The 27,820-nt window shown below is 43.5% G+C and overlaps 1 protein-coding gene across 1 annotated transcript; it reads left to right on the forward strand.

The window, feature by feature from the left end:
- Window positions 1-831: 831 nt before the first annotated feature.
- Window positions 832-27,820, forward strand: spef1 (sperm flagellar 1; the record flags this gene model as incomplete). The annotated part of the gene is made up of 8 exons (XM_084321245.1): window positions 832-928; window positions 3,284-3,395; window positions 4,120-4,267; window positions 5,188-5,233; window positions 20,319-20,400; window positions 20,657-20,762; window positions 24,166-24,272; window positions 27,427-27,820. The coding sequence occupies 8 exons, from the start codon at window positions 832-834 to the stop codon at window positions 27,818-27,820; spliced, it is 1,092 nt and encodes a 363-aa protein (XP_084177371.1).

Below are 27,820 nucleotides of genomic sequence, written 5' to 3' on the forward strand. Positions count from 1 at the left end.
AATACGGTGAGGGAACAAGTTAACATGTGCGGGTGCGGTGCACCGACGTATCCGTCACACAGTTCCATAACAGAAAGCATGGCCGTTTTGTTTTCCGTTTTTTCTTTATGCAGAGCTTTTGATTTACCTTGGAATCTTTGGGAGTAACCTTTTTGACGTCAATGTGATTACATTGCAAGCAATTGTTTTCTAATTGAATATACGCCTATGATATATTGTAATTATTGAAGGGATTATTTTAAATAGTCTATCGCACAGCGGTTAGGTGGCCGCATTCACTTCATCCGAGTCTGTGGCAGTTGTTTATCATTACAACAGCGTCCCAGGCTTGTTTTAATGCATTACCGTAAACCTGGAACTAATCGCGCACTCGAAAAACAAGAGCGGCTGATTTGACCACGCAAAAGCAAAAGACGGCTCACTTGACCGCAGTATATGACCCCCTTTATTTATGCCAATGACTGTGCTTTATTTCCACATGAATTCTGCCTTGATTACATTGCACTCCTTTTTTTTACCTGTAAATTAATTTGAGTTTTTATAAATGCTTTAATGATTTTCTTGTTGTGGCAATAAATGATCATAATTAAATAAATAAAATGTCTCCCTTTTTATGAAATACCAATACATTTTGGCCCCAAGAAAGCAAGGAAACTAGGCGTTTTTATTTGTTCTTGGCTTAATGGGTTGCCGTATTTATATACTGGTGAAGGTTGCATAGCAACGGATTAAACAAGCTTGTTCGGGAAAGGCAGTATGGTAGTAGCGTGCAGTTTACATCCGTGCAAACTTCATAATATTCGATCTAACGTTAACATTTAAGTTAGAATAATGGATACCAAGACACTTCAAGATTTATACGCATGGATAGACAAAATACCTTTGTCCAAACCAAAAAGGAACATCACAAGAGACTTCAGCGATGGAGGTAACGTTAGTTGGTTTGGCCAGAAATGAATAGGGGAGGAGGGGTTGAATGAATGAATGAATGAATGAAAACTTTATTAACAGATTGCAGAATGGGTACAGTACGCGTTTTCCTTGGCATAAAGCTACACGCGTACAGTACAGTACAGCTCAATACATACAATTGTTAAGGGGATGCAGACCAGAGAAAGACTTTCGTCTTGTTTACATCAGGGTCCCCCATTTTCAATTCATCGTAACATATATGACATACATGACATACAGATAGACAGTACTGCTACATCTATACATTTATGACATACCAGATTTGCAATTACAGTACTGTTTGTGATACAAAAAGAGTCCAGAGAGGAAAGAGTATATACATTAGGCGTAGAAACTGTACATTGGATTGGGTAGGTGGGGGTGGGGGGGGACTGTACATTGGAGGTGGGTGGGGGGGGGGGGTTGGGTAGGAGTGGGGGGGGGGGGGGGGGTTGGGTAGGAGGGGTGGGTGGGGGACACTGTACAACTGTACAAACAACACTGTACATTGGATTATTGACAAGGCCATACTTGGTAATTTACTGTACATTGGAGGGGGTTGTGTTCGGACATTTACAGGGGCCAGTTTCGAGTTGCAGTCTCCCTTAGGTGTTTTTTGAGAGTGTTTTTGAAAGTGGGTAGTGATTCACATTCCTTTACAGCTTTGGGTAGGGCGTTCCACATTGATGTGGCATAATTGCGAAACGTGTTTAGTCCCTTGTTTGAGCCGAATCTGGGTTTAACATGATTTGTGGAGCTCCCTCTGGTGTTGTGATCGTGGTATTCACTGACCTTTGGGAAGTATTTTGTCATGTACATGGGTACCTTGGTCGTGTAGTGTATCTTGTAGACCAGGCCCATTGCAAGTTGCTGTACTCTGTCGTCTACTCTAAGCCATCCTAGGTTGTCAAAGTGGGCAGGGGTGAGGTGGGTTCTAGGAGTAAGGTCAAGCAGTAGTCTGACCAGTTTGTTTTGAGATGTTTGTAATTTTGTTTTTAGCGCCTTTGAGGTGCTTTGGTACCATGAGGTGCAAGCATAGTCATAGTACCCTTGAATGAGTGCTCCTGGTAGAGTCTTCAGGGTATTCTTGTTTACCAGTGAGGAGATCCGGTACAAGAATCGTGTTCGTTGGTTGACTTTTTTTATTACATTGGATGCCATTTTGTCACAGGAAAGATTTGCCTCTAGGATGGAACCCAGGTAGGTAATATCTTCTTTCCTTGTGACAGTATTGTCACCCACTGTAACTGAGAAGCCGTCGGTCTTGCTGAGTTTGTTATTTGAACCGAAGAGAATGGACTCTGTTTTGCCCATGTGTAATGATAGTTTGTTATCAGCGAGCCATATGCAGATTTTGCCTAGTTCTGAGCTGAGGGTTTTTTCAACCTGTAACTTGTTCTTGTCAGAGACCAGCAGGGCTGAGTCGTCCGCAAACAGGAACAAGTTGCAGTCACAAGCTGACGACATGTCATTTGCATAAATTAGGAACAGTAGCGGACCTAGTATGCTTCCTTGTGGAACACCACAGTTTACTGTGAGGGGGGGGGATAGGGTACCGTTTACCTCCACCATCTGCTCTCTCCCCTCCAGGTAGGATTGCATCCAGTTCACTGATAGACTATCAAAACCAATTGCTTTTAGCTTGTCAATCAGAATGGTGTGATTGACAGTGTCGAAGGCCTTTTGTAGGTCCAGCATGACCATGCCGCAGTATTTGCCCGCGTCCACCTCTTGTTTGATGTGGTCGTTTAAATAGAGAAGGCTTGTGTCAGTGGAGTGGGATGTTCTGAAGCCAGATTGGAATTCGTAGATTAGATTTTTTTCCGCAAGGTATTTTTCGACCTGTTCGTATACAATTTTTTCCATGACTTTCGAGACTTTCGAGACTTTGGCAATACTACTGTATCTGGTATCACAATCTAAGTTAAATTAGCTAAATTTAGAGCCCCATTACATTTGACAGGTGGAATATGGACAATAACTCATCTAACGTTAATGATAAAAGTAAAGTAAATTAGTTACTTTACCTCATCAAGAATTAAGTTACTCAAGTTAAAAGTAAAAGTAGACAATAAGTGAGTATGTTCGAAAATTGTCCCATCAGCCCAAATAGCCCATAATTCATAATGAAATAAGGGATAGAAAAGCTGGAATAAGAATAATACAACAAAGACATGAACATGTATTAATTTATTCGTTCATTCATTTGTTTGTAAGTACTAATTTGTTTGTAATTTGGCACACACACAAACATTCACTCAGATACTTTAAGCCAGAAGGTTATTTGTGCTGCTAAACTGATCCTTCTCTCTCTCAACTGAACCCCCTCCAGTGATGGCTGCAGAGGTTGTTAAGCATTTCTTCCCCAAGTTGATTGAGCTGCACAACTACAGCCCTGCCAGCTCCACACAGCAGAAGCTCAGTAACTGGAGCATGCTCAACAGGCAAGAGATTGAGGCTCTTTTTCCATCAAACTGCATGCATGGCTTGTAAACTCATGTGTCTGGCAACTTTCAGCGTTTTCTCCATATTTTACTTTATCTGTATCAGCTACATTAAGCCTGATCAAAATGTGATGCTTTTTTTTCAAATAAATCTATGAAAACCATTGCGGGGAAAGCTGTTTTTCTTGATGCAGAGGTATTCAATTACCAAGCATATCTTACCTACATTGGACTGGTTTTACTAACTTGAGTGTACTTGAAGTGTGCAATGTGCTGCTGTATTGATTCTAGGAAATACAAATATTGGATCGGGATACGGTATCGGCAGATACTCAATATTAAATTACCTGGATCGGGATCTGGGGCAAAAAAAAATGATCGGGACATCCCTAGAAGGAATAGCCTAACTGAACTTCTAAAAGTTGTGGAGGGTGAATATTGAATGTAGGCCACAACTCCAGCTCTCTCTGTGCAGAGCGGGGCCCTTCTCTGGACCGTGAGAACTTATGGAGAACCCCCCCCTCTCCCCCTCTCTCTGGCCATTGATCTGGAATGCAGCCAGATGTATATTTATGCTTTGAGTCTTCACTGTAAATAGTTGGAGCCCTGCAGTGTTTACAAGCGTCACCATCATTCGGAAAGACACCGCATTTTTCCACATCCATTGTAAAGTAACGTGTCATCCAAAAAAAGCAAACCCGCGTTTTGTTTGTTGTGTGTGCAGGAAGGTGTTTTCCAAGCTGAACTTCCATGTGACCGAGGAGACAATGAAGAAGATTGCAGTGAGCACCCCTGCAGTCATAGAGTCTGTACTGTGCAGCCTCAGGGAGAAGATGGACAAGAGGCTGGAGTGCACTGCAGACAATCTCCTGGTGTGTATTGTGTGTGCCACTGTGCGTGCTCGTGCACACATGTGCAAGAATAACCAGTTAAAGGGGAATTCCACTATGGTCTGGAACAGTCCAAATATTTGCGAATGGTCATGATATATTTGTGAAAACAAGTCAGAAAGCAGAGATCTAAGACTCGGATCTATGATGTCTTTGAGATGCAGGCTAAACAGTGGACAAGGGGAACAGTTTTGTGGGCCCACAGAGTGTTTTATGGCCTTGCAAGGTCAAAACCCCATTCTTTTTTTCCAGCCCCAGATTTTTTCATCCCAGTTACATCACCAATTGAAGGGTTCTCTCTCTGTTTCCCAGCTTTAGGAGAGAGTGGTGAGGGTGTTCGCAAATACTGAACTGAACTGTCCTGGGGCACAGGAAGAACATATGTAAGATAAGATAAGATATTGCTTTATTGATCCCCTTGGGGGAAATTCGGGCGTCATAGCAGCATGGGGGAGGGGGAGGGGAGGTACAGGTATGGGCATGGTAATAGTAAAAACTTAAAAGACAATATAATTAACTCTGAATATTAGAACATGATAAAGTAAACAGTGTAATCAAAGGTGCAGATGAGGATCTGTATGTCTATCAGTTATATTATATGTTACAATAAATATGGCCAATAAAGAATTATAATCTGAATATATACTATGAGTAAAGTAAAGTAAACGGTATACACACAGGTCCAGTATACACAAGGTACCCCATATACGTCATATGGGTGAAATACAATTTCTGAATCAACGCAGCACCCTTTGTCTGTTTTTGCTTGTTTTTGTTTATGTTTCCGTTTTTGTAGAGACAAAAAGTGCAAAAAGTGTGCATCTGAAATAAATCTTTTGTGTGGAGACGAGAACAGGGCAGGATAATAGAAGACTAACTGCGTTCAACTCTTTTGATCTCAGGACGTGGAGTACTACAACACCGGGAACCAGGAGACCCTTCCTACAGGTAGAGTAATATAGCACTACCATGGCTGATCTCAGTCTACCATCAGTCGGCCTCAAGAGCACCACCTACAGGTAGAGTAATATAGCACTACCATGGCTCATCTCAGTCTACCATCAGTCGGCCTCAAGAGCACCACCTACAGGTAGAGTAATATAGCACTACCATGGCTCATCTCAGTCTACCATCAGTCGGCCTCAAGAGCCCCACGGCTGATGGACTCTATGTGGCCATGTCTGAAATCCCTCAGTACCTAGTATCGGACAGAAGCTTAGAATAGAATAGAATAGAATAGAATAGAATAGAATAGAATAGAATAGAATAGAATAGAAATACTTTATTTATCCAGAGGGAAATTGGGCACTACAGATCGCTCACAGTAAACAGTAAACATTTAGGTAGTCAAAAACAAAACTCACGAATAAGAATAAAATACGGTCCGGGATATACATTTTCTATGTTATGTATATACATTCTAAAATATAAAATATACAGAAATATACAGTAAGTGTACAGTAAAAAGTGTAAAATTGTACAGTGTCGATTTAAAGGTAAACGTCCAGGAAGATTTGATGGTACTGTCACCCTGTGCTCAGTGATGCTGTGAGGGTGCACACTTATAAAGTCTGATGGCTGTCGGAATGAAGGACTTCCTGTGCCGTTCAGCGTTACATCTTGGGAGTCTTAGTCTAACACTGAACGTGCTCCTTCTATCAGCCAAGTCTGTGTGTAGCAATAGCTTACCAAGGCTCCTCCTCTCCGCCACCACCGCTTCTAACCCACCTACCCACACTCTATGCCAGGGGTAGGCAACCCTAGGCACGCGTGCCTGCATAGGCACGCGGGGGCATTTGCATAGGCACAGGGGGCAGCAGTAAAAATTAGAAAGAATTTTTTTTTTTTTTTTTTTTTTTTGTCTGAAATATTATAGTGAGATATTTTGCACTGTTGTCGCATTTATCTTGTTGAAATCCTCCCACAGGTTCTTTTTACTACCACATATTTAATTGAGACCCTTTATTTGTTTATTATTTCAATTTAGCTGGAAATACATTGCTACATCATTCAGTAACATTTGCAGAGCCTTATAACAAAAACATTATTACGGTCACCATTGTGACCAGTGGGATTAATCAACCATTTTTATAAATGGTCGCACTGTATGCAGCCGTTTGTCTGCATTGCATCCCCCCCCCCCCCCCCAACTCAGATTTAGGGTTGATACAACCATCATAATAATATTGTTAATAATAACAATGATGTAATAATGTAAAAATCATTAAAAATACCTGATGAGAAAAAAAAATTGCGCATTGGAATATTGTTGAGGCACACTAGTTACAACTATATTTCAAACAGGCACTCCATGTCAAAAAGGTTGCTGACCCCTTCTCTATGCTATTAGAACCTATACTATTCAGTGGGTTCACCCAGTAGGTCAAAAATCAGCTCCTACTGTGCAGCAGGGAAGTTGCGTTTTTTGTCCCGCCCCCTGTCGCAGGGGGAAATCACATTGTGTGTTATTAGTGTCAACAGTAGCAACATGGAGAATCTAACTTGGTTGGTCGTTACATCATTTGTGATGAGCAGACAGTAACAGTAAACCGTTATAGCTTGAAAGGTGCCTTGTCGGCACGTGTGGTTGTTTTAACATGACCCTGGCTTATTAAAATAGTGGTCATGGGGCAATTAAAAATAGAGCAGCAGCACTTGAAATACATTGTTTGGTAAGAGAAGATGGTCAGATAATATTTCCATGAACATGGCTAATACAAGTGCTGCAATGAGGTATTGCATGAACTTTGTGACTGAGGTAAACGAGTAAATAAAAAAAAAAGTATGTGATATGGGTAATCTGTCCTGTTGAATATAAAATAGGGCTGAACGAGGGGAAGGGAGCTTTGGCCCTGGGCCCTGTTTCTTGTACCTGGATAACTGAGTTAGCCCGATAACTTTAGCTGGATAACTGGGTTAGCCCGACTTTCCGATTTCATGTACCTGGATTTTCCAAATCACCATGACAACATATCCAAAAGTTTGAGCCTGGTCGAAAGCAGAGTTCAAGTTCAAGTTAGCCTGAACTATCGCCACGCCCCCGCAAAGAAGTGACAGCCCGTTTCCTGAAACTATTCCCACAGTCTACGATCTGCATTATACCATTCTGAATTACGTTTTTGTGCTCCATTCTTCCAGAGGGGGCTTTTGAAATGTAAAATAGACCCAAAATGCTGATATTAAATTCACTTTGTCCTAAATAATGCACGTTATATATACCGTGGCCAGTGGCGGACTGGCCATCGGGACGTTCGGGACGAATCCCGATGGGCCGGAACCAAAGTGGGCTGGTCCAAAAAAAAAAAAAAAAAAAAAATTATACTTTTTTTTTTTTTTTTTTTTTTTTTTTTGTGGGCCAGTGTGTGGGCCAGTGTGTGGGCCACTAATGTGGGCCGGTGTGTGGGCCAGTGTGTGGGCCAGTGTGTGGGCCAGTGTGTGAGTCGGTGTGTGGGCCACTAATGTGGGCCAGTGTGTGGGCCGGTGTGTGGGCCAGTATGTGGGACGGTGTGTGGGCCGGTGTGTGGGCCAGTGTGTGAGTCGGTGTGTGGGCCACTAATGTGGGCCAGTGTGTGTTCCGGTGTGTGGGCCAGTATGTGGGCCAGTCTGTGGGCCGGTGTGTGGGCCAGTGTGTGAGTCGGTGTGTGGGCCACTAATGTGGGCCAGTGTGTGTGCCGGTGTGTGGGCCAGTATGTGGGTCGGTGTGTGGGCCGGTGTGTGGGCCAGTATGTGGGCCAGTCTGTGGGCCGGTGTGTAGGCCGGTGTGTGAGTCGGTGTGTGGGCCAGTGTGTGAGTCGGTGTGTGGGCCACTAATGTGGGCCAGTGTGTGGGCCGGTGTGTGGGCCGGTGTGTGAGTCGGTGTATGGGCCACTAATGTGGGCCAGTGTGTGTACCGGTGTGTGGGCCAGTGTGTGGGCCAGTGTGTGGGCCGGTGTGTGGGCCGGTGTAGTGTGTGGGCCGGTGTAGTGTGTGGGCCGGTGTAGTGTGTGGGCCAGTGTGTGGGCCGTATGTGGGCCGGTGTGTGGGCCATTATGTGGGCCAGTGTGTGGGCCGGCAATAAATCAATAAACAAGTTGCATAAACTAAATCAGATTAAAAATGATCACAGTTCTGGTTTGCCTTAAGATGCAGTTTAAGATGGGTCTTGAACATGGAGTATGTAGGGCACTCTCTAATCACAACTGGTAGGCTATTCCAGTAGTTACCACTTTTAACAGAGAACACAGTTTTTGCAATGGTAGTATACCGAAAAGGCACCTTACAGTCCCCTCTACTGATGGCCCTGGTGGTAATGCCAGTGTCTGCTTTCTGTTGGATGAACTCATTCAATGGGGGAGGGGCAAGTCCATGCAGAACCTTGTACATGAAGCAAGTATATTTGAAAACTTGGAAATTCTCGAAACTTAGCATGTTATGTTTTTCTAAAACATTACAGTGATGAAATGAAATTGGTTTCCTATCAAATACTTTTATGGCTTTTTTGTAGAGTAATTCTATTGGTGTAAGAGTAGTGACATATGAAAGAGACCAGTTGATAAAACAGTACTCGATGCGTGATAAAATCATTGAATGCAGAAACATCCTTGCAGCATTAACTGGCAGGCAGGGCCTGATCTGCCTGAAGTTTTCGATGTTAAACTTGACTGTGTTTGTCACTTTCTTCACATTACTTTTTGAAGGTCAATGTAGAGTCCAATGTGACCCCAAGATACTTGAATTAATGTACAATGTCCAGCTCCGCCTCTCCCAGAAACACATTAGAGTGAGTGACCTCTACTGGTGACTTTGTGAACATCATACACACTGTTTTCTTGGTGTTAAGTGAAAGACATGCTTTTGTTAGCCAGTCTTGAATGAGACATGAGACATCAGTGAATGAGATTCACGTTTCCTCCCAACCGCGAGTAGGCCTAGAAGCGCAGAAATGGAGAATGCAAAAAAAGAAAGGGTGGAGCTGAAAAAGCTAGAATTGCTAGTAAAAGACGCAGAACAATGTTCTAAAATTACAGACATGTTTAGTAGAGGAAGGGCTGGCGTTAGAGTAGCTGCTGCTGCTAATGATGATGAAGTTCAAGTGGAAGGACAGGTGCGTGCAGTAGCCTAGTGCATATTCTACTGTTGGTGTGTGCCGGTTCATGAGGGCTAGCTAGCCTATACTAGTTCTTGCAGTGATTTCAGTCATTCTATTACAAGACAATGTGCTTTCCGTATTCCTGATTCCTTACAGCACGTGGACGTAAATAGTCGTGACTCGTGCCGTTTTTTCTCTGACTAAAAGTTTAGTTAGCAATGTTAGGACTAGTGCCCACCACAGCATCAGAAGCTAAAGTGCTAACCTAGAGAGCCAATCAGAACCTAGGACGGGCTGCAAATTAATTGGCTACTAATATTATAATAGTAAATACTCAAATAAAATACTATTATGTTCCCTTTCAAATTTTCATGTTGATATAATATTGGTAATCTAATTGATTGAATTGATTAGTTGCCATTTTACATGCTTAAATAAGATGTACCTTAGAATTCCCAACAGTTAGCCATGTTCTCGATTAGTCTCATCTACATGTTTGTAGATAACCACAGCTAACTAGCTTAAGCTAACAACTAGGTCAACTACTACCCCGTAGTTAAACAAATGTGATTGCATATAACAGCTAACTGCTACAGCTAAGTTGGTAGTTAGCCTATTCCATTAATGTTGAATGTATTTATGAAGGTTGTTGATGGTGGTTGGCGCTGAATAGCAGACATGATTCCGTCAGTCTGCCACAGGGAAGCTGTGTTTGCTGATGCTGCTCACGACCACCAGTAGCGTATGACTGTGTGAGTGTTAATGCTTGATGGTTTCTGTGAAGCGCTTTGTGGAACAATGCTGATATACAGTTAAGAATGAGTAATTCGCTTTTGGTTTTTAAGAAAATGGTTTGTAAAGCTATTTTTGAAAACTACAAGGGTGAATAATACTGTTTTTCTTTTGCTATTTTCTTTTAGAATACTGTTTTGGAGTCTTAATTTTTAATTTGTGTTAAGAATATAGGACAGGCATAGGCTATATAAGCATTGCTTCAGTCTGTACCTTCTCAGTCACTGTAAAATCAAATATTGTTAAATGATGGTGTATATTGTATTGTGTGAGATGATGACTGAATAAACTACTACTACTACTACTACTACTACTACTACTACTACTACTACTACTACTACTACTACTACTACTACTACTACTACTACTACTACTACTTTGGGTGTTTTCAAAAGGCTGAAAAACGCTGTATGAATTCAAGCCATTATTATTGATTGCTGATGTTCTTCTTATGCAGTTGACTCTGAGGAAAGAGAGAGCGCCCAGTCCAGCACAGCTGACCCTGAGGGGAGAGAGAGCGCCCAGTCCAGCACAGCTGACCCTGAGGGGAGAGAGAGAGCCCAGTCCAGACAGACAGACAGACAGAGAGAGAAAGAGAGAGAGAGACACAGAGAGAGAGACACAGAGAGAGACACACAGAGAGAGGGAGAGACACAGAGAGAGAGAGACACACACACACACACACACACACACACACACACACACAGAGAGACACATACACAGAGAGAGAGAGAGAGAGAGAGAGAGAGAGAGAGAGAGAGAGAGAGAGAGAGAGAGAGAGAGAGAGAGAGAGAGAGAGAGAGAGAGAGAGAGAGAGAGAGAGAGAGAGAGAGAAAACAAGCTCTTGGAATGGGTGTCTGGGAGGAAGTGGGGGGTCTTTCGATGTTGATTAAACGGCAAGCAACTAATGTCATGAGTGCCAAATTAAAGGACAATAAATCCAATCTAACTGAAATTGTGTAGCACAGACCTTTTCTATGGATCAAAACCTCAATATTTACATTTACATTTACATTTAGTCATTTAGCTGACGCTTTTATCCAAAGCGACTTACAAGTTCTGTACGACAAGCCATCAGGAAGAGCACAACTCTATCAGCTGAGTAACAATGTTCATCAAAGTGTTGAGTGCTACAGTGTAGGTTAGTTTATTAGGACAAGTGCATGACAGTATGGTTAGTTAGGGTTAGATTTTTTTTTTTTTTTTTTTTTTTTTTTTTTCAATATTATTATGGTGTAGTTAATACTTCATGTTGTGAGGTTTCTGTCCTAACACATGTATCCTTAATCCCTAGGCTAATGAGGCACTAAGATGTTAGTAAAAAAAAAAAACATATGCCAATGACAGGAAGTAACGGTATATGTATGTGTGTGTCTCTGTGTGTGTGTGTGTGTGTGTGCACTGTGCATGAGTGCACATCTAGGGGCAGTGTGTAGATTTGGTCTCCCTGATGTTGACTCCTTAGCCACAGCCTTGGGTTGTTTAATACTGGACAAGTGTTTCATAACGGCCGTTGTGTGGGCCGGTTTCGGGGCCGGTGCGTGGGCCGGTGCGTGGGCCGGTGCGTGGGCCGGTGTGTGGGCTGGTGCGTCTGAATGTCCCGGGCTGAATTTGTGTCCCAGTCCGCCACTGACCGTGGCGACGGTGGCGCTCGCTCGTGCGATGTACACATGATGTGGTTATTTTAATTGTAACTGGGATTAAGATGTCTGATGAGATGCGCTGTTTGACGGATTTGAGAAATTGAATGAGCCGTTGACGTCACATTAATGAATGAGGATAAAGAGATAAACTTCATTCAAAACAAAGGATATTCTAAACACGGGTCTCTCGTTCATTAATGTATAAACAATGAATTTATCCCATCTGGCCCAGTGGCCCAGCGGTAGTGCTCAAGCCTCCCAATCCACCGACCGGGGTTCAAATCCCCGTTTTTCCAATATGATTTTTTTGAATATAATATTAATGATTATACGCCAAAGTAGCCTGGTTTTAAGTTAAAATATTATAAATCTACATGCATTGAGGATGTCATTCTTTATATAGCTCTCAACGTGCACCAAATTGAATTATTCCTATATTGCAAAAAGAAGGAAAAGACTAGGCGGGTCTTGAACCCCGGTCGTCCGTGTGAAAGTCAAAAGAAGAACCCGTTACACCACAGAGAAGATAAGTAAAAGATTGACTATACATCAATCAATGGGTAAGAGAGCCGTATCGTAATTCTGTATAACAGTTAACTAATAATTTTCGCTAGCAAGATCTCATTTGATTATTCAATCCAGCAGGCAAGTTTAAAGAAATATAATCTGATTGATTGAGGTAATGAGGGACTTAGAATTAGCCTATAGATAACGCATTTAACTTGTCGGCGAGGCGATTGAGCCTATTGCAATCTGTCAATAAAGTCTTAAATCAATTAATCAATCAATGCCGTTGAGAATCAGGGTCTCTGCCATCGATACGTGCTGGCTTTCCACCTAAAACGGGAGCGCGCATCTAGCCTGACTTGAGCCTGACTCTCAAGTCTGGCTTGAGTTAACGAGACTGAATCCTCCTTTGTGAAACAGGAAAATCCCGGCTTTGAACATCGGGTTAACTGAAGCTGGATAATGGACATGTTGATCGACTTAGTTGAACCACGTACATGAAACAGGGCCCTGGCCTCTTTCACTGAGCCTTTTGGCCCTGGCCTCTCTAACCTCACTTGTGTGTGTGTGTGTGTGTGTAGCCTGTTAACTGCTATGCCTTACTAAATAAACAGCCTCAAAAGAATATGCCTCTCTCCTCTTCTTGTATGGTTTAAACTCAGGTTTGAGCGTTACCACCACACATGGGGGTTTTGGCAACTGATTGAGTGGGTGTGGGATGTCCTGTTCTATTGAGGAATGCATGCCATGGCCATATTATTTAGGTCTGCAAGGTTGGGTGTGGGGAGACCAATTATCCTGGCAGCGGTGTTGGTTATGCGTGTGAGTTTGGCCCTGTTAGTAACGGATAGTAATTTAAAGAAGCAGGTGGAACAGTACAGTAGGATGGGCTACAATAACAGACGAGGTGCAATCGTAAATCCTTTGCAAAAATGTGCTTTTCCAAGATGGAAAGCTCAGGGTGTATTCTTACCAGTCTCAGACTGAGTATTATTAGTACTCAGTCTCATTTCACTCCTGTGAAATGTATCTCAATCGAAACACCTATAGCTGTAGATCAGGGGTCTCAAACTCGCGGGCCAATTGCGGCCCGCTGGATGATATTTTGCGGCCCCCCAGATGATTAAAAAAAATAAAATAAAAAATAAAGATTTCCCAATTTTTTTTTCAGTCATGTCATCACAAACACTGGCATTTAAAGGGTACAAATAAAACAATTCCTGCACCAGAATGCAGGAAATGAAGTCTTTGTAACACAAAATCTCCTGGTGGGGGACCCCCCACTTAAAAAGTGGCCTGACTGGGGCTATATTTCGCACTATATTTCCTGGCCTGAATGATTTCCCCACTCTGGCCCTGGTTAAAAGCCTCCAATGCTTATTAGTGTGTGTGCGTTTGAACGTTTGCATGTTTCAACCATACATTTCCATAAAAAAAATAAAAAATACTTGAAACCCTTTTTGTGTGGAATATTTGATGCGGCCCAGCCTCACCCAGACTCTACCTCCAGCGGCCCCCAGGTAAATTGAGTTTGAGACCCCTGCTGTAGATCATTGACTTGTCACCTGTATCGTGATACCACCGTTATTGCAGGAAAACGTATCGTGATAGTATCGTACATGAGTTCACGCCCCTATTGGCCAGACCCTCCCCTTGCACTAATATAGTGTTAAAACTGAAGTATAGAGGAAGGCCTGGCAACATGGGGCTCCTGCTGCTCACTCATGTTTGAGGTAGTTGGTCTTTATAGTCCTCCCTTAGATCAGGACACAGCGTGGTGGTGAAACATTCCATTCCCCTAAAAAGGGGAACCAAGCAGATGACTGAATATAGGACTGCTGATCCAACGGTAAAATGATGACTGTAATATGACTGTATCCTGTGCGATGCTTAGAGCCTTGGTGTTAACACCATCTGTGAAATGTATTACCTTATTTGACCCAACTGGCATTGCCAGATGTACGATAATTATTATATTTGTACGAGAACTTTGCCCTCTGTACGATCAATGGTGCCAAAAGTCCCATAGCGTACGATAATTTGATAATTTTGTGACACTTAAGTATCAGTAGCTGTAATCAATCTACTTATTCACGTCCCCTTTGCCTAGGGACAAAGTAATTTAAGTTACCTACCTGTTATTGTTTACAGGAGGACACATTTGTGTAACGTAAGGTTGCAGAGAGCCTATTTGAAGATTGCACAGCGGCAGGCTATGTGGAACTTGAGCTGATGTTATTTATTGAATGTAGACGTTGAACAGGCTACAACTCGTGTTGTTATACAGTAGTTTACTATTATAGCTGTAGTTCTCTTAGTTACAACTGGTGTACGATAATTTCCCTCAAAATACAAAAAACGTTTAAGCCACTGGTGATATTTTCAACATTTCCAAATCTGGCGATGCTGATTCCGACCAAAGCTGAATGCTCCCAAAATCTGACTTGTCCTCCTGCGGGGGAGGGGGGGGGGGGGGGGGGGGGTAGATTGTTTTATTATTTCTGCAGCTTGTGGTCGGCTGACGTGGATCAACTCTGCGTGTTGTGATCAAGGTAGATGGTTTGGGGGATTTCTGACGGGACCGTCAGTGAGGTGATTTGTTTGAAGGTGGTGAGGGCTTCTCTCGCTCCGTGAAATTAACTTGTTCTCAGTGCTGAAGAGGCTGTTTCCTGCCTTCTCTGTCTGGCCTGGTGCCAGTAGCTCTGTGACCACACACAAGCGTTTAGTAAGTACTGACCAGTCCCAGAGGTTGCAGTGACTATACACGCACAGACACACCCACACACAGATGCACACGCACACACACACACACACACACACACACACACACACACACACACACACACACACACACACACACACACACACACACACACACACACACACACACACACACACACACACACACACACACACACACCATAGAAGCTTACACATGCATTTTGCAATATGTGCCATAGATTGCAGTGACCATGTACACACACACACACACGCACACGCACACACACACACGGGCATCAGAAGAAGTGACCAGACAATGGCAGGGCCAGGACCTTCAGGGACGTGTCTCTCTTCCGTTTCCCACACCTCCTCTGTGCCTCTGGCTAGCCGCTCACTCTCTGACCTCAGCCCTGCGCCTCCGCCCTCTCCTCTTTCCTCTCCCATGATGCACCACCAGCCCCCACCAGCACCACTCTCACATACTCCCAGCTCAGATCAGCATATCAACCCCCAGCACTGCCAGATGGTCTTTATCACTGACCTCAGCGCTCTGCACTCCTGCACTTCAAGGCCTCCTGATCTATCTGATCCCCACACCCTCCCACCCTTTCAAGTGTTTCCCCCTAGTTTCTTGTTCTGTTTTTTAGTTTGTAGCACCAGAGGGCCAGTGATGATGTTGGTTCTGTATCCTGGCTTTGCTCCCAATTTACAAGATCATTTGTATCACTTGTTGTAGTTTAAAAACGACTCTAGTTTAAACTACTACTCCTATCAGTTTGTGGACCAGCTGTATTTTGATTTAAGCAATTACAAGAGGGAACGTGTTATAGTAAGTTAAGTTAAGTTATATACGTATGACCTTTTTATTTTACCACTATGAGTAGCATAGACGTTTGGTAAGGGGATTATCCTCATCATTAGGGCACAAGTATCTTGTGTTTTTTTGTATCAGAACTAACTATAATATAATGTACTTAACCTTACTTGTCGATGTATGTTAGCAGCTGGGACAGGCAAAATGTTTTTATTGTCTTGACATTTCTTTAGCAGTGCTAAGGAGTTTTCCAACTGCAGAGGTGTTGTGGGCGGGTCACCAATGCGGATGGAATGGACCTGTCTCAAACCCCGCCCCCTCTCTCCATGAACCTCTAAGCACAACTGTTGAATTCCCTCGGATGGAAACAACAGTTGCGATTGGAGGATCAAGAAAAGAGGGTGGGTTTGAGACAGGTCAAGTTAAGGGGTAAATATTACATCTTCTATCCTTATTCAACACACCTGGAGTAGTTGAACTTGTGTCTACCGCTTGGGGCAAGAACACCCCCCCCCCCCCCCCCCCCTTACTAGGCTACCCCACCTCCCTCTATAGTGGTGCTTGTGGTGGATGATGCTTAGTGTGAGAGAAAGCTGTCGCACCCTCGTAGCCTCGATGCAATAACCATTTGTTTTGACATGATTTTCTTCAGGGCATTAATATGAAAAGAGAATATGAAACTCCAGGGTCATTATATAGGACAGGAGGACACAGGTGTGCGCCATAATAGAATTGTCCTCATCTGCGTGCTACGGATACACATGAACACATCAGTGACTCACATGCCTATTAAAACACATTATTGAAAGACATTAATGTACATTAGTAAGTGAATACCATATACAACATTTAACCCTTTCACTACCACACTGCAAAGGGTTAAAGCTTTCACTACCACACTACAGAAGGTTAACCCCTTCACTGCCACACCACAAAGGGTTAACCCTTTGTTAACATTTGTTAAAGGTTAACCGTATGTAGTGTGGTAGTGAAAGGGTTAACCTGCTGTAGTGTGGTAGTGAAAGGGTAAAAAAAGAAAAAAGCTAAATGCCAATATACAGGCCCTCCAACCTAACAAGGCCACTGGCCATGACAACATCCCCTCCAAATTCCTCAGAGACGCAGCAGCCGCCATCACCCCAGTCATCACACACATAATAAACCTCTCTATAAAACAGGGGCACGTCCCCAAGGACTTCAAAATTGCGAGAGTGACCCCTCTGCACAAAAAGGGCAGCAAATTAGACCCAGGCAACTACCGCCCTGTTTCTATTCTTACCTCCATCTCGAAAGTCATGGAGAAAATAGTCTACGAACAGGTCGAAAAGTACCTGGCGGAAAGAAATCTAATCTACGAATTCCAATCTGGCTTCAGAACGTCCCACTCCACTGACACATGCCTCCTCTATTTGAACGACCACATCAAACAAGAGGTGGACGCGGGCAAATACTGCGGCATGGTCATGCTGGACCTACAAAAGGCCTTCGACACTGTCAATCACTCCATTCTAATGGACAAGCTAAAAGCAATTGGTTTTGATAGCTTATCAGTGAGCTGGATGCAATCCTACCTGGAGGGGAGAGAACAGATGGTAGAGGTAAACGGTACTCTATCCCCCCCCCTCACAGTGAGCTGTGGTGTTCCACAAGGAAGCATACTAGGACCGCTACTCTTCCTAATTTATGCAAATGACATGTCGTCAGCCTGTGACTGCAACTTGTTCCTGTTTGCGGACGACTCAGCCCTGCTGGTCTCTGACAAGAACAAGTTGCAGGTTGAAAAAACCCTCAGCACGGAACTAGGCAAAATCTGCATATGGCTCGCTGATAGTCAAGTCAAGTCAAGAGTTTTAATTGTCACGGCATACAGGTATACAATGAAATGCGGGTGGTCTCGCCCGCAACGATGTGCAATACAGTGGTACAACATATAATAGAATAAAAAAATAAAAAAACAACCTTGTGCAGTGAACAGGTAACAGGTAACATGGAGTGACATCTCGGTATCTGTACATAGTTATTTACAGAGCATATGGGACATGCTAGTTAGCTTTGGTAGTGCAATACACTGTTCCTGTTATTCTAATTTAAAGTGTCCTTTCCTTTTGGCCATAAGTGTGCGTGTGTGCGACATGAGTGTGTGCCCGCTCATGTTAAAGTGTTAAGTGGCTGCTCGTGTGTGAGCGTGCACAGCGTGCGTGTCGTGTGTGTGTTCATGTGTGCTTGTGTGTGGATAGTTCAATGTTCTGAGCACTCAATGTTCATTGTTCAGGGCTCTGATGGCCTGGGGGAAGAAGCTGAGCCTAAGCCGCTCTGTCCTAGTAGCTGGGGTTCGCAGGCGTCTGCCTGACCTCAGCAGCTGGAACAGGCTGTTATTGGGGTGGTGAGGGTCTTTCATTATCCTGCAGGCTCTGGATTTGCACCTCTTGTTGTATAGAACCTGCAGGGGGGGTAGTGCAATACCCGTGGTACGCTCGGCTGAGCGCACCACTCTCTGTAGGGCCTTCTTGTCCTGTGCCGTGCTGTTTCCATACCAGGCAGTGATGTTTCCGGTCAGGATGCTCTCTACAGCTCCTGAGTAGAAGGACTGGAGTATCTTCCCCGATACTCTGAACTTCCTTAACTGTCTCAGGTGGTAGAGGCGCTGTTTCGCCTTCTTTACTACTGTGTCTATGTGTGTTGACCATGTCAGGTCCTCTGAGATGTGGACCCCCAGGTACTTAAAGCTGCTCACCCTGTCCACGGTAGCCCCGTTAATCATCAGTGGTGTGTGCGTCTCCTGCTGTCCTCTCCTATAATCCACGATCAGCTCCTTGGTTTTACCAATGTTCAGGAGCAGGCTGTTGTCCTGGCACCAGCGTTCCAGTACCTCAACCTCCTCCCGGTAGGCCTTCTCGTCGTTGTCCGAGATCAGCCCCACCACCACCGTGTCGTCTGCGAACTTCACTATGGAGTTGGAGCTGAACTTGGCCACACAATCGTGTGTGTAGAGTGAGTACAGCAGGGGGCTCAGAACACAGCCCTGGGGGGACCCGATGCTCAGGGTGATGGTGTTGGAGGTCTGACCCCCCACCCTGACCGCCTGGGGTCTTTCGCTCAGAAATTCCAGTACCCAGGCGCTCAGGGTACAAACTATAACAAACTATCATTACACATGGGCAAAACAGAGTCCATTCTCTTCGGTTCAAATAACAAACTCAGCAAGACCTACGGCTTCTCAGTTACAGTGGGTGACAATATTGTCACAAGGAAAGATGAAATTACCTACCTGGGTTCCATCCTAGAGGCAAATCTTTCCTGTGACAAAATGGCATCCAATGTAATAAAAAAAGTCAACCAACGAACTAGATTCTTGTACCGGATCTCCTCTCTGGTAAACAAGAATACCCTGAAGACTCTGGCAGGAGCACTCATTCAAGGGTACTATGACTATGCGTGCACCTCATGGTACCAAAGCACCTCAAAGGCGCTTAAAACAAAATTACAAACATCACAAAACAAACTGGTCAGACTACTACTTGACCTGAACCCCAGAACCCACCTCACCCCTGCCCACTTTGACAACCTAGGATGGCTTAGAGTAGACGACAGAGTACAGCAACTTGCAATGGGCCTGGTCTACAAGATACACTATACGACCGGGGTGCCCATGTACATGTCAAAATACTTCCCAAAGGTCAGTGAATACCACAACCACTACACCAGAGGAAGCTCAACAAATCATGTTAAACCCAGATTCGGCTCAAACAAGGGACTAAACGCGTTTCGCAATTATGCCACAACAATGTGGAACGCCCTACCCAAAGCTGTAAAGGAATGTGAATCCCTGCCCACATTCAAAACCGCTCTTAAAGAGCACCTACGGGAGGCTGCAATTCGAAACTGGCCACCGTAAATGCCCAAAACCCCCACCACCTCCTAATAGACAGTCTCCTCCCCACCGCATGTATATATTCCCTCCCCGCCGTATGTATATTTCCCTCCCACCCACCCACCCCCTCCTAATGTACAGTCCCCTCCCCATCATATGTATATACTCTGTCAGGATCTAGGGGTAACAGTACTGTATATTTGAATACCGCTTATGTCACAAATGTATCAGTACTAAATACCTATGTCCCTATGCCATAAATGTCATGTATGTTGTGTATGTCATAAATGTCTATATGAATTGAAAATGGGGGACCCTGATGGAAACAAGACAAACGTCTTTCTCAGGTCTGCATCCCCTTAACAATTGTATGTATTGAGCCGTACTGTATTGTACCCATTCTGCAATCTGTTAAATAAAGTTTTCATTCATTCATTCATTCATGAGGAAGGGTTATTATCAAGCCTCTCCTGCCTCAACCTCGTCACAGGTCTCCAGTCTCAGGCCAGGCTAAGACACAGCCTCTTGGACAGAAGGCTTGGTATGAAGAAACGTCACAGAGGACACAATGTCCCCCTCACCAGCTGTCGCCCTCAAGTCCCTTTTGTCCCTCATAGAAACACACCGGATCGAGGCTCAGCCTCAGAGCAAACCAGGAGGAGGGAAGCAAAAGGAGCAGAAGAGCGAGGAGAAAATCAGGTATTACAATAATGATAATAATAATAATAATAATAATAATAATAATAATAATAATAATAATAATAATAATAATAATAATAATAATAATAATAATAATATAATGATGATAATAATACTGATGATAATAATAATAATAACTCCTATATGATTATTCTTAGGTTTTCTATAGATCAGCAGGTATTACCTCAATGATTGGAATCAATCCCAGCACTAGAAATCTGAGTTTTCTAATGGTCCTTGTATTTGTACCATACAGCAAAAGCCAGCCTGAAGTCTACTTCACCTCAGACAAGGACCCTGCACTTCGTCTCCTCCTGCAGGAGAAAGAGCAGGCTCTAATGGCCTTAACGGAGACTGTGGAGGTACACATTTGAATACTTTATTTGGTTCCACAAATTATATTACATAAAGAGGGAATCAAATGTATCGGGGCCAAGCAGCACTTAAGGGTACACATAGCACCTCCTTCTCCACGCGGCTAAGCTGCCAATAATAGCTGAGACAGAGCAATATTTGGCCATTTGTTTGGCATTTCTTTTAGACATTGCAGCAATTCTCAGACTGGTCATGGTGCATTTATATACATGGCCAAGACTTCCGAATACAAGTACACTATATCTACACCTGTACCCAAGGCCGGTTTTTTGTCTCTGTGCGTGCATTTAGCTTTGGGAACAGTCGCTCCGTTAGCGTAGCTTAGCTTCATCACTGGAAGTGGGGGAGATCCGGAGCTTCATCACTGGAAGTTGGGGAGATCCGGAGCCTGACGTTCCCTTACACTGTATACAGTCACGAAATACACTCCAAATACAACTCCAAAACGTTCATGTAAACATGTTGTGACCTATGTATTCACCACGTGGAGAAATAAAAAATAATTGAATTAGACAATTACGTTTTATAAGCAAATATACTCTGAACTATTTTTTGCCTAACCACTCCTCTCTGAGCGCAGTCAGTGATTTCAACGTGTCGTCGTGATTGTTGACATTCTCATTCATTCAAAGGATCCGAACCGATTGAAGTTTATGGATACCATGACTTAAAATCCTCTTACCTTGACGATTAAAAGCCTCCCCAATTTAGAAAACAGTAATCCAATGGCTGGTATTGATAATATACTACTAACTACTGGACGCTCTGAACTAACTGGAGCTAACACAGAACAGGATGGTAAAGCATATATAATGACTTCCTTTCTGGGGTTTTCAAAATAAAAGTGTGACGTTTATAGCAGCGGAAAACGTTTATTTTGTACATTATCGAACGTTAACACGAACCTAAACTAACTTTAGGTTAGTTGTAACGTTAGTTTAGGTTCGTGTTAACGTTCGATAATGTACAAAATAAACGTTTTCCGCTGCTATAAACGTCGCACTTTTATTTTGAAAACCCCAGAAAGGAAGTCATTATATATGCTTTACCATCCTGTCCTGTGTTAGCTCCGGTTAGCTCAGAGCGTCCAGTAGTTAGTAGTATATTATCAATACCAGCCATTGGATTACTGTTTTCTAAATTGGGGAGGCTTTTAATCGTCAAGGTAAGAGGATTTTAAGTCATGGTATCCATAAACTTCAATCGGTTCGGATCCTTTGAATGAATGAGAATGTCAACAATCACAACGACACGTTGAAATCACTGACTGCGCTCAGAGAGGAGTGGTTAGGCAAAAAAAATTTCAGAGTATATTTGCTTATAAAACGTAATTGTCTAATTCAATTATTTTTTATTTCTCCACGTGGTGAATACACAGGTCACAACATGTTTACATGAACGTTTTGGAGTTGTATTTGGAGTGTATTTCGTGACTGTATACAGTGTAAGGGAACGTCAGGCTCCGGATCTCCCCAACTTCCAGTGATGAAGCTCCGGATCTCCCCCACTTCCAGTGATGAAGCTAAGCTACGCTAACGGAGCGACTGTTCCCAAAGCTAAATGCACGCACAGAGACAAAAAAGGTATGTATCTTCTTGTCTAACTCCAGGGAAGATGTTAAATAAGCTAATTTCCCAAAATGTTGGAGTTTTCCTTTAAAATGGGGGGAAAGGTGGAGTATATGAGAAAGACCTGTGGCTCTGAAAGCACTAAACATCTAAAATACTGCTGTGCTGAAGCACTTTGATTGCTGTACTGTAGATGAGAACTATTTTATTGCACTGCACTATTTTACTCTTTCTATTCTATTTTACTCTTTTATTACTAGAAAGACCTATGCAGCTCTGACAAATCTAAACATCTAAATGTCTATATTATGTGTATCAGTGATAATCAAACCGTAAACAAAGAGCCCTATTAAGATGTTAGATCCTAATATGAAAAACGATGTGATTTAATGTTATATGCCTTACCTTGACTTTGTCTATTTTGCTGCTATTTATTATATGCTTGTTTTATACTTTGAGCTGCAATTATTGTATGAACGACGCACTTCAACCATTATCTGAATTTATTTTTAAATACAAATAAATAATAATAAATAAAAAATCTAACCCTAAATAACCTTACTGTCATGCACTTGTCCTAATAAACTAACCTACACTGTAGCACTCAACACTTTGATGAACATTGTTACTCAGCTGATAGAGTTATACCCTTCCTGATGACTTGTCGTACAGAACTTGTAAGTCGCTTTGGGTAAAAGCGTCAGCTAAATGTAAATGTAAATGTAAGGTGCTATACAAATAAAGTTTATTATTATTATTATTATTATTATTATTATACATATATATATATACAGCTAGGCAGACACACACACACACACACTTGCACTGATAGGCAGACAGGCGGACAGACAGACAGACACACACACACCAAAATCTGGAAAATTACACATAGACACACAACCCTCCTGACTTGTGTCCTACTGTATAAGGGAAGTGCAAGCCATACAAAAAATCACAAAATGCAGTGAGTTTTGTATGCGACAAATAAACTTTGAACTTTGTGGCGGATGTGCGTCTGTGTGTGTGTGTGTGTGTGTGTGTGTGTGTGTGTGTGTGTGTGTGTGTGTGTCTGTCATGAGCTGCGTCAGCAGTGGTCAGTGAGTAAGTGAGTTGCTCAGCGGACATGAGTCACATGACATGCCTTCTTTTCTCCAGATACAGTTTCACCAGAGTGTTAAAAGACATGCAACTGCACTGAGGCATGATATCCACTAGGGGGCAGGGCGGCGGCTTGGTCAAAGGGGGCTGTGGTTAAAGTGATATGGAAGTGTTGTACAACACTTGACTGTATATGTTCCTCACCGCCATATAAGTCCATATGCTGCCAGTCCCTTTCACCAGTAGTCTCTGTGGTCGCTGGTTGCTGTGTGGAGGACGAAGATTTCCTTTTTTCTTCCCTCACTTTGACGTGTTTCGCAAACCGAGTCTCAAAAACATGCTTTTATCTCAAATGTGAAAAAGGATTAAATGGAATTCTGTTCTATTTTGAGCTTTTAGTTCTGCTTTTAGTTAATTTACTTATGGATTTATATCGGGGTAAGGAACATAATATACAGTCAAATGTTCTACAAAACTTCCAGATCACTTTAAGGTTAGGATTATGGTAAGGTTGGCCATGTAGTTATTATGGTTAAGGTTAGGGTAGGGAAATAGGGAATCAATGTAAGTCTATGGAATGACCCCATGACGCATGAACACGTGTGTGTGTGTCTGTCTGTCTGTCTGTCTGTCTGTCTGTCTGTCTGTCTGTCTGTCTGTCTGTCTGTCTGTCTGTCTGTCTGTCTGTCTGTCTGTCTGTGTGTGTGTGTGTGTGTGTGTCTAGATCTTGCAGATGAAGGTGAACAGACTAGAGCGCCTGGTGCACCTGAAGGATATGCGCATTGAGGACCTAACGCAGCATCTGGAGGCATACAACACCAGAACTAATATGTCATGATGTGTGGTACACAGCTAGTGCCACACACACACACACACACGCACATATACACACTCTGCATTTCATCACAGTGGCTTGGAGAACAAGTTCCAGTCTCATGAAGGAGGACTAATATATCTCAGAAGGCAAGGGAAGTTTACCATGATATTATTTAGATAATTTTACTCTGGCAAAAGGAATCATGCCTGTTTAAACTCGCCAACAACAAATCTTTTATTCCATTTCAATACTGTATAGTTGTCTTAAACCAAGTATGTTTGGATGACGGTACAATAAAACCAAAACCATCCCTTGGAAATGGATATTGTTTAAACAGTGACATCTTCGGATGAGTGAAGCCCTTTGCAACTAGAAGGATACAGTCTGTAGAGTGCGGACCTTCGCCGAGCTTTCTCCCCACTCTGCCGTCACTCTCATAGTCACATTTAGAGGAAGAGGCAACTCTCGCCACTTTTTATTTTATTATTATTATTTTCTGCCTTTTCTCTCATTCCCTAATAAGTCGTTACGCTAATTCCCTCCTGGTCGTTGCGCTGTAGACTACCACATGCCTCCTCAAATACAATGAGACAGTGAGGAGTTTCACTGGGAGAGTGTAATTTGCATGGAGGCCCCTCGTTTCCAACATTTCACGACTTCGTGAAAAGCACAACTCCCCAAACAGGCCACATATCCACCAGCAGCACTAGAGCTGCCGGAGCGAGGGAGAAGAGATGCTCACTGGAGCCGTGCGGCGTGTAGGTTGTGAGCGATATGGTCAGGATATGGAGCCTGTTCCTCACCGACAACACATTTTCCCCTTAAGACTGTGTGACTAATGGGTCAGGAGATCATTTGGAAAATGTAAAGCTTGGCCCAAATGGTGGTGCTGTGGGAAAGGTCATGGGGTCACCAACATCAGTAGTTGTCTTCCTCTTGGGGCCATGAATGTTCACAGCATGTTTTTTTTGGCAATACGGCCATTTGATTTTCAAGCTATCCTGTTCACAGACAGACAAACAAAACTGCAAACAAACGGGGATGAGAAGACAAGCTCCTTGGCGGACGTGATAAATATGGTTGTGCATGCATATATATCCCCAAGAAATATGTACTTTCTCAGTTTGAAGTTGAAATGTTTTAATAGCATGTATCAAGAGGGACCTCCTAACAATTGTACACAATTGACCTATCTCAAACCCCGCCCTCCTTTCTTGATGCTCCAATCACAACTGTTACCTGAGGGAAGCAGTTGTTTGTTATGACTGTTCAGTTATAGGAGTTCTTTGACATTGGGCGGCTACGTGGCGTAGTGGGCAAGGCACTCACCACGAAATCTGGAGACGCTGGGCTCGCCTGTTCGAGCCCAGCGCTCCACATTTGCTTTCAGTTTAGCTGGTCGTCCGTACTAATACACATTGGCCGTATTAGGGGGTGGGAAACTGATGGGTGGGGATTGGGCGTTGTGGACAGCGACTCCTACAGGTCGGTTGGTGCGCCTGCGCAGTGGAATCAGGAAGTGTTGGGGGCAGCGTGAGCCTCCCACGCGTTACTCCTCACCACTGAGAGATCGAGCTGCGCAGGTGAAAAGATGCGACTGCTGTTACCTCAAGTACCGGAGGGGACTTGTGCTATGTATGACTTAGTCCACATTGCAGCCGGCTTGTGGGAGGCAAGAAACAGCGTTCGTGACAGGGGAGGGTTGAATTGGATGATACGAAATTGGGATGGGAGAAAATATAGAAAATGGGAGAAAAAGTGGATAAAAAAAAGGAGTTCTTTGACATTTTTTATGTTGTCAAAGCATCATCCCAGCTGATTTATTAGATTCTACTGTGATTTATTTGATTTAATTAAATGCATGTTATTCATGTTAGTTTAATTTAACCACTGTAATTCATTCTCCATGAAGAACCTGTGTACTGTAGTTTGTATGTGTGTGCATCTCGTCTTTTCTTCCTCTACTGTGCCTTTAAAACAGCCTATGATATCTAACCTCTAAGAGCTCAGTAAATAAACTAACCATTTTGATACAGCAACAACAGGAGTGTGTGAATATGAGCAAAACAGAAGAAAGGACTGAAAAGAGATACCGTTAACAACCTATAATGTACACAGTAAGCCGTGGCCTCGGGTTCTAAAAATATTACTTTAATTTCCCTCTGTCACTGTTTTTAGCAAGTGTTGGCTTTCCACAGTCTCAAGCAGATTGCAGAATTACTCCATCATGACTGACATACTGTATGATCTGTTGTACTTTTTACAGCAACTCTTGTGTCTGCTTCTGAGACTGAGCATGTTACCCCATTGATGACACATACAAAGACCATCAATAACGGAATCGGTTGCCTCCCGGCCCGGGTCCCGGGACTGCAGAGAGATACACTAACGGTCTAATTGGTTACTTCTTCCTTTGATGTCTCTGTGGGGTCTGCCTGTGTTGTCTTTGCCCCTATCTTTGTCAAGTAACACCAGATAAGACTCACTAATGCATGTCTGTTTGTGGGTCGTCTTTGGTCTTGTTCCCCCTGCCAGTGTAGAATAACAGAAGATAGACGGCCTCCTCAAACTCAAGGGATCCCAAGAGGTCCTTCAGGGGGGGCTTCCAGAGGGCCCCTCAAGCAAGACGAGGAATAGGTTTTTTAGAATTTCAGTATTATTGCTTTTACTATAAGTTGTCACAACGAGAGATGGATAGAAATTGACCCATCTCAAACCCTGCCCTCTTTTTTTTATACACTCACAACTTACTATGATCCATAGTATAATGGCTAATGTATTCACCTGTACAAAATCATATTTATCAATACTCCTCTCAGATAGGAGTTCCTGGGTAAAATATCAAATGGGGGTCAATAGCCTATTGTATTTTACAGTCCTTGACATGAAGATTCGGCGTGAAGACTGTGCTGAATAACAAGAGAGAATATATCTGCCCACTTTTGCCAAAGCCTATATTTGACATTATTAAACTGAGCTTTTGGTCAAACGACCTTCATCAGTCAAGGTCAGTCCTTGCATTGAATCCTTTTAAATCCCTTGGACCAGCTGATATAAACCAAGATGGTGTAGTAATGTGTTTTCTTTAGGCAACATCATCCATTCTATTTTGCTTTGGTACAGTGTTGTCATTTTTCAATATGCATATCCTGGTGTGACTTTTATCAGCTGCCAGCGAGAGGCTTGTGAGAGGAAGCAGGAGACCTGGGTGGGGGAGAAGCAGGAGACCTGGGCGGGGGAGAAGCAGGAGACCTGGGTGGGGGAGAAGCAGGAGACCTGGGCGGGGGAGAAGCAGGAGACCTGGGTGGGGGAGAAGCAGGAGACCTGGGTGGGGGAGAAGCAGGAGACCTGGGCGGGGGAGAAGCAGGAGACCTGGGCGGGGGAGAAGCAGGAGACCTGGGTGGGGGAGAAGCAGGAGACCTGGGTGGGGGAGAAGCAGGAGACCTGGGTGGGGGAGAAGCAGGAGACCTGGGAGGGGGAGAAGCAGGAGACCTGGGTGGGGGAGAAGCAGGAGACCTGGGTGGGGGAGAAGCAGGAGACCTGGGTGGGGGGAAGTGAATGA

This window comes from Notolepis coatsorum (genome assembly GCF_963971535.1).
Source record: "Notolepis coatsorum genome assembly, chromosome: 9".
NCBI classification, from domain to species: domain Eukaryota; kingdom Metazoa; phylum Chordata; class Actinopteri; order Aulopiformes; family Paralepididae; genus Notolepis; species Notolepis coatsorum.